At 45.7% G+C, this 16,311-nt stretch overlaps 2 protein-coding genes across 2 annotated transcripts in view; one reads left to right on the forward strand and one right to left on the reverse strand.

Annotated features, from left to right (window-relative positions):
- The first annotated feature begins 153 nt into the window (after positions 1-153).
- On the forward strand, positions 154-12,080 carry GET4 (guided entry of tail-anchored proteins factor 4). The gene is made up of 9 exons (XM_053957610.1): positions 154-428; positions 4,631-4,709; positions 5,117-5,198; positions 5,506-5,655; positions 7,236-7,374; positions 9,169-9,309; positions 9,394-9,469; positions 9,625-9,697; positions 10,738-12,080. The coding sequence occupies exons 1-9, from the start codon at positions 271-273 to the stop codon at positions 10,824-10,826; spliced, it is 987 nt and encodes a 328-aa protein (XP_053813585.1). The 5' UTR covers positions 154-270; the 3' UTR covers positions 10,827-12,080.
- Positions 12,081-13,528: 1,448 nt separating this feature from the next.
- ADAP1 (ArfGAP with dual PH domains 1) overlaps positions 13,529-16,311 on the reverse strand; it is a 51,137-nt gene continuing 48,354 nt past the window's right edge. The window contains exons 9-11 of the mRNA XM_053957609.1: positions 16,118-16,189; positions 15,474-15,702; positions 13,529-14,826 (exon numbers count right to left, since the gene is read on the reverse strand). Of these exons, the coding sequence (XP_053813584.1) occupies positions 14,798-14,826; positions 15,474-15,702; positions 16,118-16,189 (330 nt within the window). The 3' untranslated portion in view covers positions 13,529-14,797. The remainder of the gene's footprint in view (positions 14,827-15,473; positions 15,703-16,117; positions 16,190-16,311) is intronic.

Consider the following 16,311-nt stretch of genomic DNA (forward strand, 5'->3'; position numbering starts at 1 on the left):
CTCCGTCGGCCGTTCCTTGATTGTTATAACTCTTCTCGGTTATCCTGCGGTTTCCCGTTGTGCGCCCCAGGGCGGGCCGTGCCCCGGCTCCACTCCCGGCGTTCCTCTCTCGCCCTGCCCAGCCGCCGTTACCGCCCGGGACGCGGCGCGCAGCCGCGCGGGCTGAGCCTCGCGGGCCGCCGTCCGAACGGGCGGAAGCCGGGCAGCGGGGCGCCGGGGCTGGGTGCGCATGCGCCTGGCTCCCGCCTCCCCTCCCCGTCCTCCGCGCTGATGGCGGCGGCGATCATGGCGGCGGAGCAGGAAGCTGCGAAAGGCGGCGGCGGCAGGAACCGCGGCGGCGTGCAGCGCGTGGAGGGCAAGCTGCGCGCCAGCGTCGAGAAGGGCGACTACTACGAGGCGCACCAGATGTACCGGACTCTGTTCTTCAGGTAGGGCCGCGCCGGGCCCGCCGCGCCGCCCCTCCCCCGCCCGGCCTTCCAGAGCCTTCCCACGCACTGTCCCCGGCTGCCGCCCGCGGCGCGCACGGCCGCTCCCCATTGGCCGCCGCGCCCGTCCATCTCCGCGGCCCGCTTTCTGATTGGCCCGCGGGGGGGCGGGGTGGGGCGGGCGCGCGGCTCCGGCCCAAGCGGGGCTCGGGCCGGGCCGGGGAGATGCGGCCCCAGGCTCGGCCCGGCCCGGCCCGGCCCGGCCCGGCCGCGTCACGGCCCCCGGCACCGCTGGCTCTGTCAGCGGCTCGGGGCGGCGGGGGAGCCGCTGCACGCCGGCCTTTGGGGGCCAACCCCCACTCCGGCCCGGTCCGCGCCCCGGCGGCCCCGGCACTGTCCGGTGACGCGCCGGCGGTGTTGCGTCACGCTGCCCAGAGGTCGCGGGCAGAGCGGAGTTTCGGCCCCCGTCCCCCAGCGCCGCTCGGTGGCCCCGCGTTCCGGGGAGGCCGAGTGAGGCCCCCCGGCCAGCGGGATGGGCTCGGGGTGTCTCCCCGGGCGTCCTCTGGCGCTCGGGTCGGGGCTCGCCCCCTGTCCCGGGGCCATCCTGGAGCGGAGCCCTGCTCTGGCAGCTCGCTGTAAGTGTCAGGTGGCTGCGCAGTGAGGGTCCAGGGTTTCAAGGTTGGGTGTTGCTCCGCCGGGACGCGGGGTTACTTTGTTTCACCCTGGTGCCGCGGTCGGAAAGGAGCGGCTCTCAGGGTGGCCAGAGTCGCCTGCACGGAGGAGCTTTTTGGAGTAAATTCCACTTGGTGTAGTATTTGTGTACGTGACGGTGACTAAGTAGAGCAGGGCATTTATTCAGAAATGTTACTACTGCTTCTTTTGTCATAAGGAAATTGTTTTTATTGCAAAAAAACAAAAAAGCATTTTTAGGCTTCATTTTTCATGTCCACTGCAGCTTGCAGGGGTCACCCTTTCTCTCATCAGATTTAACATGCAGACCCTTGCTTGCAGGGGCACAGAAGAAGGAAGGTGTTTGTTCTAGGAGCTTACTCAGCTGGTCCCAGCTTTGTTTACTTGTGGTTCTGCTGGGGGAGAACAGGATGGAAATTTGGGTTCACAGAATCAATTAGGTTGGAAAAGACCTCTGATGTCATCAGGCCCAACTTTTGGTTTTCAGCCAAATCACCTGTCAGCTGGACAGTGGCACTAAGTGTTTCTTGAACCCTCCTAGGGAACGTGACTCCACCACCTCCCTGGGCCCAGTTCCAATGCTGGCCCACCCCTTCTGTGAAGAAATTTCTCCCAGTGTCTGACCTGAACCTCCTGTTAAAGCCATTTCCTGTCATCCTGTCACTGGCCAGGAGCACCTGGCTCCAACCTCCTTTCAGATGTTGTAGAGGAAGGGTTCCCCTTGAGCCTCCTTTTCTCCCAGCTCCCTCAGCTGCTCCTCATCAGACTCATGCTCTGGACACTTCAGCAGCTCCACTGCCCTTCTCTGGACACGTTCCAGCCTCTCAGTGTCTTTCTTGAAGTGAGAGGTCCAAAACTGGACACCACCCTCCCTGTCCTGTGTCTTGTGTCCCCTATCCTCAGCCCTCATCGGTGTTAGGAGGAGAACAGGCCTATGAGTAAGCACAGAAAAAATAGCAGTCATGCAAGAAAGTGGGGAGGAAAGTCCTTGGTGCATAATCCTGCTTGTGCTCCCAGCATACATCAGACAGCCTGCCCTGCCCTGCCCTGCCCTGTGTCCCAGCACCATCACATTAAATCAGTTTGTTCTTCCATAACCCCTCTGATGGGATCAGCCAGGCACCATCCAGGCCTTAAGACTTAAATTGTATTTGAGAATAAATCTAAATTTAAGACAAAGCCTGGCCTATTTTATAGAAGGGATTATGTGATGTGGTGTCTGCAGTGGTGTGAGAAGTCTTGGCTCAGGAGGTCACTTCTCCTCCAGTCTTCTGGATGTATTAACTCACATATTCAAGCCTCCCTGAATTAATTTGGAATCAAAGATCCTGCCTTTTCCATTTTAATTACAAGTGAAAGGATGTGTTCATTTAAATGAAAAGGTGACATTTGCATGGCTGGGTAGTCTTGTCAATCCTCTGTAAAATGTGATAAAAATCAGCATTTTTTCAGACTCATTAATGCTGACTGGGATGACCTGAGCTCTGAAAATGTGATTGGGTTAGCCAGTGCTTATTCCTTTTGAACACACAGGCCTGTAAAACATTTGTCTTGTCTGTCAGAGGGTAAACTTGAAATCCTGACTCAGTTTCATGCACTGAGATGTATTTTAGGTTGGAGGAGGGGAAGAAGTGGAGGAGGAAAGATTACCATAAGCCTGCCTCCTGCAGAGTTATTATCCCTCTGTGATCCACAGAGCAGGTGGAAAACTGCTGTTCCTGCCTAAGCCTGAGCTCCCTCAGATACACCTGAGCTGGTGGTGTTTGTTACTCCCCAGGCTGGCTGGGCTGAGCTCTTCTCTCTTCATGACTTGGCAACTGAGTCATTCTTCAAAGTGTAATATCCTTGTTACATCCATTTCTATTTCCCTGGTCCTTCTAGGTAATTTTTTCTGTTGTAAATTATGTGCTCCAGGACTTCTCTTGTTTTTAATACCATTTAGAGAAATGTCATCAATATTTATTTTTATTAAACAAGTTTTCTGATAAAAGTTCTTTGAAAATCTTCAGCTCTTTAAAATGTATTTTATATCATAAAATTGTTTTCAGCAGCTTTTAATATCGTCTCTAATAGTTCTCAGATTAGGAGCTTCCATATAGCATTGTGAATCTACTGGAAGCAGAATTTGTGGAAGTGGATCCATGCTGAGTCCAACTCCTAGAAGCAAAACTGGATGGGAGCCCAACTGTAAAAACATTGGAGCTATGGATTAATTTGACTCACATTTACCATGGTGATTGCAAATCCGAGTTGTTGAGAATTATTCCAAAACACTACTGTCGTGCCTTCCATTATTTCAGTTCTGTTTGGGATAAAAGACCTTGGCGTGTCTCAGAGTTGATGGGCAGGATGGGAGGAGTGTCTCATCCCTTGTTTGTTGTCTGTGTGGTGTTGCCAGTAGGGGACACGTGTGACAGGAGTCTGGGGCACAGCACAAGAGGTTTGGGATGCTCTGGTTGTCCCTTTGCTTGGTGTGACCCCCATGGCCACGCTGTCCTGCTTCACCCCCAGAGCCACCAACCCCTCCTTTGTCCCTGGGCACTCTCGGGCTTTGGAACAGCCTGAGGGGCGCTGGGGCTGCAGGAGCAGAAAGGGGTGACACGGGCACAGCCCAGCCAGGTGTGTCACAGGGGACAAACCAAAGTGCAGGTGCTAAAGCAGCAGGGTAGAGTGACACTTACCTCTGTGATATGAGCAAGTCAGCTGCTGAGAGCACAGACTTTTTGAGTAGCAGTTAAGAGAAATGGAATTTGGAAACTCTGCCACACCTAAACTGCTTTTATGGGAAATGCTGTGTTTATAAGCTAGAGCTGTGACTCTCCAAGAGCTGTAGTTACTGACAGTGATGATGTGCAGGAGGCTGCAATCACAGCTCTGTGGTAAGAGGTCCTGAGGTAACCACTGGGAGCAAATTCTTTAATTCCTTATTTCTTCGTTAACTCTTAGGTGGGAAAGGTGGCAAGTGTGTTTTGAAGCATTATATTTTGTTTCTTTTGAAGTGTTGCATGGTGAATCTTGCTGGCTGTGCTTATCTTACTCTCAGACCCATGAGAGATGAGCTCCTTTGGTTCAGCAGAGGGCTAGGACAGGCTGATGTCCCCTGGCAGAGTTGTAGTGGTCAGAGGGACTTGGACCAGTGGAAGGGTCAGCAAGCTCTCCAGGAGGTATTCCAAAAATGGTTTCACTGGGATGGCTTTGGTAGAGGCTCAGTACATTGGCATCTTTTGTTCAGTTGAAATCTTGGGTTTGTTCCCTTTTCTTGTTCCAGCCCCAAACATATTTGTAGCTCTCTCAATTTCCGTTCTTATATTCTTCATTTTATTCCATCAGGTCTGGAGCAGAGAATTGCAACTTGCAGTTCAAGCTACATCATTATTGAAATTAACCTGATTTAAAAATAAATTCCTTGTTGTTGTTATTTTAAATTTTAGCCATCTTTTAATCCCTTAAATATAAGTAAGCATACACAACTTACTTAGTGGTCGTTTTTACCATGGCTTTGGTATTTTTTTCAGGTATATGTCACAAGGAAAACATGCAGAAGCAAGAGAACTAATGTATTCAGGGGCTTTACTGTTCTTCAGTCACAACCAGGTAAGTCACTGGTTTTGTGTGTGTGGCTTGAGGGCAGGGATTTGTTACTCCCAAGATTTTGAGAGATGAATGGTGGGTTCTCAGTGGTAAATGTTTGGGGTAATTGCTTTGTAATCTTTTGTTTTATCTCTTTGTTGAGCCTTTCTCCACAAAGAAGGATTATGCCAAGCTGGAACATGCAGCAGTAGTGTTTGTGAGCATCCAAACAATGCCTGTGTTCTGCTTTCCTGGAGGCTTCTCTTTGATGCCATCAAATTACTATAATTTTTTTATCAGGAAGGCTGAGACTTGATACTGTGCCCTAGCTGTTGATAAAAGCATTAAACCTGCTGCTGCCAAAATTCTGGTTGATGTTTCTTTTTATGCCCTGATACATTCATCACTGCCAGTATGTGTCTGTTTTGTAGCAAAACAGTGCTGCTGATCTGTCCATGCTGGTTTTGGAGTCTTTGGAGAAGTCGGATGCAAAAGTAGCAGAAGATCTTTTAGGTGAGGTGACCTCTGCTCTTGGCTTGGTGACATTTAGTTGTGCTTTCCCTTCACAGTGACCTGTTAATACTCTTGAAAGCTGCAATCCTTTCTGGATGCCTTCCCAACATGGCTAAGGGTCACCTTCCCCATAGGAATGGTCTGGGGGAAACTTTGTTAGAGAATTGTGGGTTCCAGATGACTCTGTGGGCATGCTTAGAACTAACATTGCTGCCTGTCCTAAAGATGGATCTTAGAGCTGCATTAGAAGCAGCAGATCATCTTATTTTTCTTAGTGCTAAATATTTTTCAATCTTATTGCTTCCAGAAAACTTGGCTAAATTGTTTAGTTTAATGGATCCAAATTCTCCTGAAAGAGTGGCTTTCGTATCCAGAGCACTAAAATGGTCCAGTGGGGGATCAGGAAAACTTGGACATCCAAAACTACACCAGTTACTAGCTATTACCCTGTGGAAAGGTAAGAAAAATCAACTGGCTTTTCTGTGTTTTCCTTTGAAAATGTTGAAAGCAAGGTGTTAAGAGATCTGCTTTGGGAGTATTCTAAGAAGGCTGAAATGGAAATGATTGATTAACTTCTGCCATTATCTGATTTTTGCATTAATGTCTTCCTAATGTTACAGAAAAATAATGGGTCTGTAGCTCTATATTAGTGTAAAATCCAAAACACAACTGCTGTGAGGCTCTCTGTAAAAGGCAGGTTGATCCTTTAGACATTGACGTAGTTTGATTGTGTCATTAGGAGGAAAATTGCCGGGGAGCAAAGATGTTCTGTTGGCAAGTTCTTTTGTTTTTAAATCCTGGATAAACATGACAAAGATTGAAATACATCACCTGGAATCCAAAACAGACTGTAATTAAGTACTTTTTGAGAAGTTGGCCAGCAGGGTTATTTCCAAATGAATGCTGTTGCCTTTGATTTATGAGCCATTTTATCACTTGTGATGGGATGTAAGAAAAACACAAAATGCTCTAAATAATTATTGTACTTGTGGGTGATAGCCAGTATTTACAGTCTTGTGTTCAAAACATAACAAAGGTGATTGAGAACAGTTGAGTACATGCCATTTTTTCTGTGGTTTCTCAAGATAATTGTTTATTTTACATTTTTCAGTAGCTGCCAAATTGTGACAGTGGTTTCATGTAACAACCCTGACCCAGTAATGGTCAGTGCTGCAGCCTCTGTGTGCCATAGGCAATTCCCTAGCTGCTCTCCTGGGATTTATGTTAGCCTGATGGCTGCTGCCAGCCAGAAAGGGAGGATTCTTCTCACTGCATTCAAGTTAGAGGCTGCTACAATAAGAAACGGGATAAATTAGGATAAGCATTCTGTAAGTAAAAGTCCCCATTTTGTAGCTGCCTGCTCACTGTTCTCCTGAAGAGCAAAGTGCCTACATTTTCATAGTCTGTAGCTTTTTGAGTTTCATCACAAAAGGCTCAGATTTTTAAAACAATGCTTTCAAATTCAAAAGATTAGCAGCTATCCAGTTTTGTCATTGCAATGATTTTGCACAATCCTTTGCTTCAGGTTCTAACAAATCATTGCCACTTCTTACACCATTTTTCCGTATGCTGTTCTGTTCAGCATATGGAAGTGATTTTAGTTTTGGTAGCAAGAGTGAGCTAAACTAAAAAGAGGAAATGAAAGAAGGATGCCAAAGGTGCTGTTTGACTTCTTGGTGCACATAGTCTAATATGGAATTTCTTGATTCCTGTCCTGAGCACTGGTGATAGCACACCAAGTATCAGCATTCACTTAGATAAAATTATACAACCAAAGTTCAAGTCAGCAGTAGCTGTAATTGAGTAAACTGTATTTATCAGCAGTTGTTCAAATGTGCTTAGAGTAAAATTTATTATTATCTCCCTTTATATATTATTTGTAACTTACAGACTTTTTACTAGCTGTCTTGTTTATATACCACACCTGTAACCCTTGTTCTTTTACCAGCTAATAAAGTACAAGGCTAATAAATTTGGTTTTATGTTCAGGTACATTGAACTGATTTCTTAAAAGCCTTTTCCTTTTTCTTTTTCTAGAGCAAAACTATAGTGAATCTCGGTATCACTTCTTGCACTCGACAGATGGTGAGGGCTGTGCAAATATGCTGGTGGAATACTCCTCGTCCCGCGGATACCGCAGTGAGGTGGACATGTTTGTAGCTCAGGCAGTACTACAGTAGGTGTTAAACTTCTTCTGAAGCATTTTGCTGAGATGACATTATGTGTGGGACCTAATTTAACCACACAGCCTTTGCAAAAGAAACCGTGAAACTGGTCAGAACAACAGGAGAAAACTGTCTGAAAACCGATGTGTTTAAATTCATCAGACTGGGGAGAAAAAATGTGAAATAATGTATTAAGGTCGAGACCTGAAATTATGTTAATTGCCTGAAGAATGAATGTAATCTGTTTAACCCTGAAAGCACAATTCTTAGCTTTATTAACGCCACTTTATGTCTAGTTAGGGCTTATCTGTATGTTCTCACAAATACTGGACTCAAGCAGGCCCTGTATTTAGCATACAACTTGCTCTCACTCAGGTCCTAAGAGGCAACTTGTCATGGTCAGCCTGGTCTGTGAGCAGCAGCTTGATGGTTCTTGCCTTGACAGAGTTGCTGCTGGCTCTCATTTTAGGCATTTATTTTGTAGGAGGTAGAAATGCAAGCTATTGTGTGCTTTTGCAGAGCTCATGTAGAATGAAGGTTGACAAAGCCAATTTTACTGTGTTTAATCAGCTGATGGCTTTCTTCAGGCAGAGAAGGCAGCTCACGGAGGAGTCTGAGGAGGAGGTGGAGACAGGACTGTGTGGCAGGGAATCAGGGAGAGAGTAGGTGTTGGGGGAGAGGGAGGAGGTGAGAGCAAGTTTGTCTCTCTTTTGGCAGCAGTGAGCTGTCATGTCAGATTTGTCCTGCTTTCTATAGCTGGTTGCTATAGATTGCTGTGATTTTGAGCAATAGCAAATCCTTTATGGAAATCCAATATGTGCAGGACTCAAACAATTTTATGGGGAGAAATTCTGTGGAGAAGTTAAAAGATTATTTTTTCAGTGTTTATACAGCATTTCTACTGCATCCTTCACATACATGTCAAATACTGTGTTAAATCCTCTTGCATGGTGGTTTATTCTCTAATGAAAATAATTGCAGTTCCTTGCTGTCAGTGAGGCGAAACAGCCCCAAGCCCTTGCACATGTGAGGGTAGAATTAGAGGCCAGCCTGCCATCAAAAACAACATGGCTTGTGGCAGCTTTCCTAAGGCTTGCTGACAGCATTTGTCCCAGATAAAAGGCCTGTTAGGCCAATGGGACTTGCAGAGATTGCCAGTTAAATTAACTGGACCTGAACAAGGATTTGATCTGTTTGAGGGATCGATCTGTTGGGGACAAATGGCTTGGGAGCTCAAAGTACAGCTTTATTATGAGATTTTTAGGCATGTGTGTCAAGCTATTAGTGGTCCTGATGCCACATTATGTTGAGGTGGAATAGAATGACAGAGTCAACAAATACTGACAGATACATACTAAAAAGAGATGTGTTTGGGGATGAATGGGTCTTCAATTCAGTTTTTAACTCAGCATAGTAAATCCTGGACCACTGATGCAATATCATTTTAATGTGAATTACAGGGTAGCCAGTCTTTCCACATTTTGCAAACTGATGCTCTCTTTTAGTAACTGTCCTGTACAATCTGCTTAGATCCTGGTTAAACTCATTCTATTAATATTTAATGTCTGTTTTCCCTCCCAACCTGCCTATTTCACAGTGTGTTCTAGTAGTGATTTTCCCTTTCCTCAGCTGATGGCCAAACCATCCCCAAAGATGTCCATCTCTAACAGTTTTGTTTTGCCATCAGTTCAAGCCTGAGATGGCCTCTATGCACAGTGAAGTAGATTTTAGCTTCCCTTTTTCTATGGTGAAACCATTTCTCTGCCCTTTGTTTTTAACTTGCCCCGTTCTCTTTCCTTTTTCAGATTTCTCTGCTTAAAAAATAAGACCAGCGCATCCGTTGTTTTTACGACGTACACACAGAAACATCCTTCGATAGAGAAGGGTCCACCCTTTGTGCAACCACTGCTAAACTTCATCTGGTTTCTGTTGTTGGCAGTTGATGGGTACAGTCTCATTTCTGTCATGTCCTTCTTGGTTTTCTTTTCAGTTGTTAACTGAGATTACATTTTTGGTTGTTTCTTTTCTAGAGGAAAACTAACAGTATTTACAGTGTTGTGTGAACAGTATCAACCTTCGCTGAAAAGAGACCCCATGTATAATGAGGTGAGTTACTCATGAACAGGATTGAACTCACTGAACGAGTGAAATAATGGCTGATTGTCTCCAGCTTTGTAGATAAGAGCTGGTGCTTTACCTTGCCTTGGTATTCCCACCTGTAAATGAAATAATTGCCTTTTTTTCACCTTGTGTCCCTCCAGTACCTAGATAGAATAGGACAGCTTTTCTTCGGAGTTCCGCCCAAGCAGACCTCGTCCTACGGGGGATTGCTAGGTAAGCTCTGCTTGTAGGTACCTCCAGGCTTTGATCAGTGACCTGGATAAAACACCTGTGTTGGAAACAGATCATCTGTTCTAAGGAATTTATAATTCTTTTCATGGCCTGTAGGAACAGCCCCTGCTGTAGAATACAAGATGAATGGGTTGCATGTGAAAGTAGTTTGGGGGAGCTTGTAGACTTTTCATCACTGAGAAGGGGAGAAGCACTAAAAAGACTCCTATGGTTAACTTCTGACAGTATGTTATAGCTTCCTAATGTAAAAAAGCATCTTACTGGTGTTAATTTCCTCAGAGTTCAGTGACTGATTTTTCTTAAACCAAGTATGGGGCTTTGGTAGAGATCTAATCAGTACTGATACAACATGAATGTGTCCAAAGAGGAAGTTCTGAAATTAATGCTGCCCTTCTACAAGGACTGAAATGGAATAGAGACATTCAGCCCTCATTTCCTGGCTCTTGAATAAAGTGTGAATTAAATTAATGTTTTCCCTGAGAACTAAGCTGCTTTGTAAAGTGCCTTGAAGCTTTACCTACAAATGTCAATTCACTGATACCCAAAGTCTGATGAAAAACATGAACATCGTGTTTTTACCATCCGTAATTTGCTTTTCAGCAATTTGGGCATCTTTAAATTGATCCTCTGAGTTTCAGACAATTTTTTTACAGCATGATGCAGACTGTGGCTTCTTTTTGAGAGTTTCACTGCTGGAGGTTTTTTCCTCTTTTGGTTGGGTTTTTTTTCCCTCTGAGGGTGCAACTGTAGCACATAAATATGTGACTTTGGGTTTTTCAAGTGTATTCTTGGAGACGGAACAGTATCAGTGTACAGCTAAGAGTATACAGCTTCCCAAATCAATATTCATAATGGAAACCAGTGTGGGATTACTAATGTCTTGGTGAGACTCTTCTACTTCAAAACTCTTGGGGTTTTTTTGTTACAGAAATCTGTACTGTAGCAGGATGGAAGATCAGTTAAACGATTTTGAGATGAGAATGTAAAACTAATGATTTTGACTGTCCTGTATTTTATTCTAGGAAATCTTTTAAACAGTCTGATGGGAACTGGGGAAGATGATGACACAGAAGATGGTCAGGAAGACAGCAGTCCTATTGAGCTCGACTGAATGTTGTTGTCATTGGGTGCCGTGTAAATCTGATGATTCGATGACTCCAAAGACACTTTTGGAATTTGAATCCTGCAGTTGTTTCTTGGCTCCTAAAAGGGCTCCTCTGGTCTTTTAGAAATGGTTGCTGAAATGTTTATACTGTCGGTCTATATTATTTATGTAAAAAAAAAAAAGAAAGAAACCAACAAAAAGTAGCCAAACGAACCAATCGGAGCAGTTGTTAGTGGGTTTCCAATCCAGTGGCTGGGACTGATTAAACATAGTCTGCGGTTTCTGATGCAGTATTCCCTTTTGCACAGTCTTTCAATAAAGCATAAACATGGGGCTTGTCCTTCATGGCCTACCCAATACCATCTGTGTTCTGAGAAAGCCTCCTTGCCCTCTGCCCTCTTCCAAGGAAGATCTCGAAGGGCAGGGGGAGCACTTGAATAATTGATTTGCGAGGCTGGTGCCAAAAGTACTGCGAGACGAGCCAAGCAGCATAATTTGAGATGCACATCCAAGAGACATTGATACAAGAACTTGCTTCCACTGCCACGAGTAACATGCACACCCTTCATACTGCCTGCCCCTCTCCCCAAGGCCAAGCTCTGGCTGAGCCCATGTGTATGTTTAGCCAATACTTCCTGAAAAGCACAAGGTTGAATAGCTCTTGAGTAAAAGCCCATCAGTGGAATGCAGGTAATTGGCTTCCAGGTGGATCTCTCTTGCCTAGGTATAAAAATTTGGCATCTAAAATACGTCCTGTGGCTTGTGGCTGTACTTTGGAAGAGATTTTGCCAGTGTAAGTTCCCAGCTGTACGTGCAGGCGGCAGCATTGCTGTGAGCAGAGCAGTTTGCCATGGGCAGGGTATGTGTTTGGACTGGGCTGGATGGCAAGAAAAGGGATACTGCAGAGCTTCTGGTTCTTTATGATATATTTATTTTTCTTGGGTGATTGATTCATTTAACACTTTCTGTTAAAAAAAGAGTAAATCAATAAATAATGGAGTAACTTCACCCCCAGCAGTAGGCATAGCCATTCTCCATCTCCTCTGTAATGCAGCACAGTCTGGTACAGGGAACAGGTGAAAGGGTGGGGAAACGCTTTATTTTTTCATGATGAAAATAAAAAGGCTTAGATTAATAAACAGCAATCATGCATGGGGGAGGGATTAATACAAATTTATTGACTGTATGAAAAAAAAAAAGGCATTGACAGGAAGACTTTGTGTTAATTGTGAAGTCTCAAATAAACACTTTATACCAGGATGTGCTATACTGCTACTTTCTAAGAGTTTCCCAAGCAGAGCTTTACATTCCTTGCTATTTTTTTCACTCTGCATTTCACTGTGGGTCATCCAGCCCTCGGTGCTGCACTTCACCTCTGATGCAGTAAAGGTGTAATTCTCTAGGGGTATTGGAATGTCTGGAGCAGATGGGGTTGCTTTGCTGTGCAGCTGGTTAAGGGAAGAGCTCCCTCTCCGGGCTGGTGCTGTAGACATTTAATAAATGATCTGGGATGTCAGCAGACGTTTAGAACCACAGCATTTCATTGCTTTTGGCTGCCAGGAATGTGCCTCTCAGGCAGCATGAGGTGTCCACAGGCATCCAGCACATGTCCCCTGCTGTGTCCTCTGTGTGTGACCCAATGTGAGGTTTTTGCCTCAGCTCTGTCTGCAGCCCCCACTGTGAGCTGTGCATGTGCCCTGACCCCAAAACCCCAGCCCTGACAGGAGGGCAGTGCTCCAGGTCTGGGGTACCTACAGGTGGATATACAAAATGTATATTCAATAATTACAACACTATATAAAGAACGTGTGTGTGTGTATAAAATATATACCTGGGAATTTAAAATACATGTATACACACACACATATAAACAGCCTTTTGTATAGATAATAATTATATACTTGTATTACATATCATTTATAATATTCTTAATTATACATGCACAGAAAACAATTTTTATAGCTACCTATAAACACAAACAAGGAGCCCAGTCTGTCCTCTCCCTGCTTCTGCTGTGCCTGGGTTGGTAAATGTGAGTGACAGTGTGTGGGTAACATACACATATAAATACTTTAAATGTAAGTTAAATATATAATTATAGTTATGCATACACATGTGCATACAGATATGTGTGTTTATATGCAATACATACACCTTAAGTTTATAAATATAAATTATATGTATATAAAGCATGCACATGTGTATATACTATATAATCACATATTTTAGAAAACAAAGTATAAAAATGTCTATGCATATACAGGTGTGTAAAATACATTTAGCTTATCTATTTGTAAATTGAATATGTCTGAGTGCTACATCTGTACATGAATGTGTGCATATGAACACCTCATACATACACACACATTTTATATATTACACTCTATCCACTATGCAGTTTATAATTGTCTGAATAGCCAACAACCCCTTTATAAAGCTTATTTCTCTATTCCCAAGAACCAGCTATCCTTTGTGTATGTGTGTGCACACACAAAGAATTATAGAGAAAATACACAGATTATGCACTGTAACACACACATATACACAAATAATAGATAAAATGATACGCATTGTGTGCCAGGGTATGGCAGATGGTTTTGAGGTGTCTCACACCCCTGGGGCTCTGCCAGCAGCAGCACCTCTTTGTTTCCATTTGCTGCTTTTTAACCCCACCTCCCTCCCCTGCCCCAGCACCACACGGCCACGGCTCTGACATAATAATAATTTATTGGTTCGAATGACATTTAGTACCACAGTTGTCTTACCAGTGACAGAACGAATGCACACAGCCGATGAGATGCTCTCAGCTACACAACCAACCTAAGAAAGGCGTCGGGCAGGTCCGTGGCTGGGGCTGGCCCTTCAGGGCACGCCAGAAATCTCATTTTTGGGTAAAAATCCAGCACCTGGTGTGCAGGTCCCAGCCCGCCCGCCCTAACTGCAGGAATTACAGTGCTCAACACGGCGCTGAAACGTCACTTCAAGCAGCATTTTTTTTTTCCTTTTTTTTTTTTTTTTTTTGGGGGGTGGGGGGGTGGGGTGGGCAGGAGAAGAAAAATCAACCAAAAAAAATTGAATTATTGGGGGAAAAAGTGCAACCACCAAGTCTGGAGAAGGGATGTGCCCGCTGGGAGTGAGCTGGGACAGGCTTTGATGGTGCCCATCAGCAAAACTGCAGATAAAGCTCAACCCCCCAGCTCCATACCGGGCTCCCCAAATGGGGCAAAGCCCCCAGACCATGGAACAGGGATGACCCAGGGAGCTGGACACAGGCCTGGCTCCCAAAGCTCTGCTCCCCCAGCATCACCCCACGGGTTGGTGTCTTCCTTGCAGCCCCCTCCTCCCTGCCCTTCATTAACTTAACGAGGCTGATGATGCCCATTTCCTCTATTTCTAAATCCTATGTGACCCTCTCCAGGTACAGCATCACCTCCAGTCCCCAGGGGACAATTTAGTTGTTTGCCCCGGCACCATGGCAGGCTCTGCTGTTTTGCACAGCACCATGCGTGTGTTTCCAGGCTGCTTCCCATCCCACAGGGATGTCACCCCTTGGGGACTTGCAGCCCCCCTGCAAAGGGCTGGCAGCCATCTGGACGTGTGGGGACGGTCAGCTCCAGCACCCAGGGACCTGAGCATGGGGAAAAGCCCCATCTGCCCCCGGGATGTGCCACCAACAGTCTCTGCCATCCTGGAGAAGCTGGGTGCCCCTTCCAGCGGGTGTGGGGTGATGGGGTGGCAGGACCACCCGTCCCATCCCACAGAGCAGCCACAGAGCTGAATTTCAAGTTGGATCAGGATCTTCTGCAATGTTCCACTGCTGCCCTTCCAACATGATCAAGTGAATGATGAGGGGAGAGGGAAGTATTATTATTGTTATTATTATTACTGTTATTATGAATTATTTTTAACATTTCAAATAAAACCACGTTGTGTTGTAAACAGAAGCTCACTCCTCAGGTCTGCCCAGCCAGTCCCAGCTAAGGTTTATGTTTGAAATGGGCTTCCACTAAAAGGAAAAAACAGAGAAGATAAAGTTAAAACAAGGCAAGCACTGGCAGGTGGTGACAGTCTGGCAAAAGCCCACCCTGACAGTGGTCCTTGCTGATGCTCCTTGGCTTCACTTACCCCTATAACCATACAGCAGCATGGACATCACACCAGAGGCAAAAAAAAAACCTCAAAACAATATGCTATACCCTCTATCTTATACTCTTCTACAATATACTAAAAATCTTAAAATCTAAATTTTGATTATATATATAACCCCACTTATATAACCTACTAAACTACTTTCTACAATCTCTATAATATATTTTACACTTTTGTAGTCTTTAATTTACTTTAAGGCTTAAAAAGCCTTCTCCATAAATAAAAGTCAAAATCAGTATTTCCTTAAAAATCAAAACACCTCAAAACAAACAAAAAAATATTCCCCTTCCCCTACATTCCCACAAAGAGGGAAGGATACCATCCTCCTCCTCCTCCCTCTCCACTCAAACAGCCTTTACATCCCCCTGGGCAGTGAAGAGCTGCCTCACAGAGGACAGGAGGGAGCGATGTCCTGATCCCCAGTCCCCTCCAGCCATGCCATCCTCCAGCCCAGGGCACGCAGTGGGGCCAGGGCTGACATCCAGCCCTCCCCAGGGAACACACCTGCATATTCCTGAGGCAGCATCGGCCGGCTTATGACTTTCTGAAAGGTGGTGATCCACTCCAGCTGGTCGTCCTCTGTCTCGCAGGCGAAGAGGAATTTCCGATCCGGGGTGACGATGGTGATGCCGTGCTGCCAGTGGTTCCCCTGCGTGGATGGTGGGAGCCCTTCCAGCACCTTGTAGCTGTTTTCCTTGCTCCCAATAAAAACCTCCCCTCTAGCAAAGGCATCCTAGGAGACAGCAGAGCAGTCAGGCAGGGGTGAGGTGAAGGGAGCTCAGCATCCCGGGCTGCCGGGACAGCTTGTCCTGCAGCAGCCACAAGCCCATCAGCCAAACCCCAAGAGCACCACCCAGAGCCCTGCTCCTCACCCAGGGGCACCCACAATACAGCACCAACACCAGGGAGCCAAGATCCAGATGCAGAATATCTGGTGGACAGGGCTTTTAAAGTGGTTTTGGTATTTATAGGGTTACTGCACACCAGGCAGAGCCACCAAGCAGTGACAGCGTTGTGCCCTCTTGGCTCTCCCACCAGCCTGCATTTTGCTGCAGACCATTACTGTAATTATTACTGCTATTACTCTTATTATTAGTAGTAGTATTGCAGGTAATTCCCAACAGGCAGCCCAGGCACCTTCATCTTACCAGGGGATCTTTGAAATACATGAGCCGTCGGTCATCCATGGTGAACCATCGCTTCTTGAATCCCTCTGTTTGCTGAGGAGTCAGAAAATGCCAGATCACACACTGAAAGAGCACAGCTTCTCTCTAACCACGCATGACCCAGGAGTCTCAAAGCACTCGGAGCAGCCTGATGGGCTGGGGGAGTTGGGAACAGA

The sequence above is a fragment of the Vidua chalybeata genome, chromosome 16 (genome assembly GCF_026979565.1).
Source record: "Vidua chalybeata isolate OUT-0048 chromosome 16, bVidCha1 merged haplotype, whole genome shotgun sequence".
Taxonomy (NCBI): Eukaryota; Metazoa; Chordata; class Aves; order Passeriformes; family Viduidae; genus Vidua; species Vidua chalybeata.

Excerpts from the sequence above, each read along its gene's own strand:
- GET4 (XM_053957610.1), top strand. The coding sequence starts at position 271 with ATGGCGGCGGCGATCATGGCGGCGGAGCAGGAAGCTGCGAAAGGCGGC. Across the intron at positions 429-4,630 it reads TACCGGACTCTGTTCTTCAG|GTATATGTCACAAGGAAAAC; the intron begins GTAGGGCCGCGC and ends TATTTTTTTCAG. Across the intron at positions 5,656-7,235 it reads AGCTATTACCCTGTGGAAAG|AGCAAAACTATAGTGAATCT; the intron begins GTAAGAAAAATC and ends TTCTTTTTCTAG.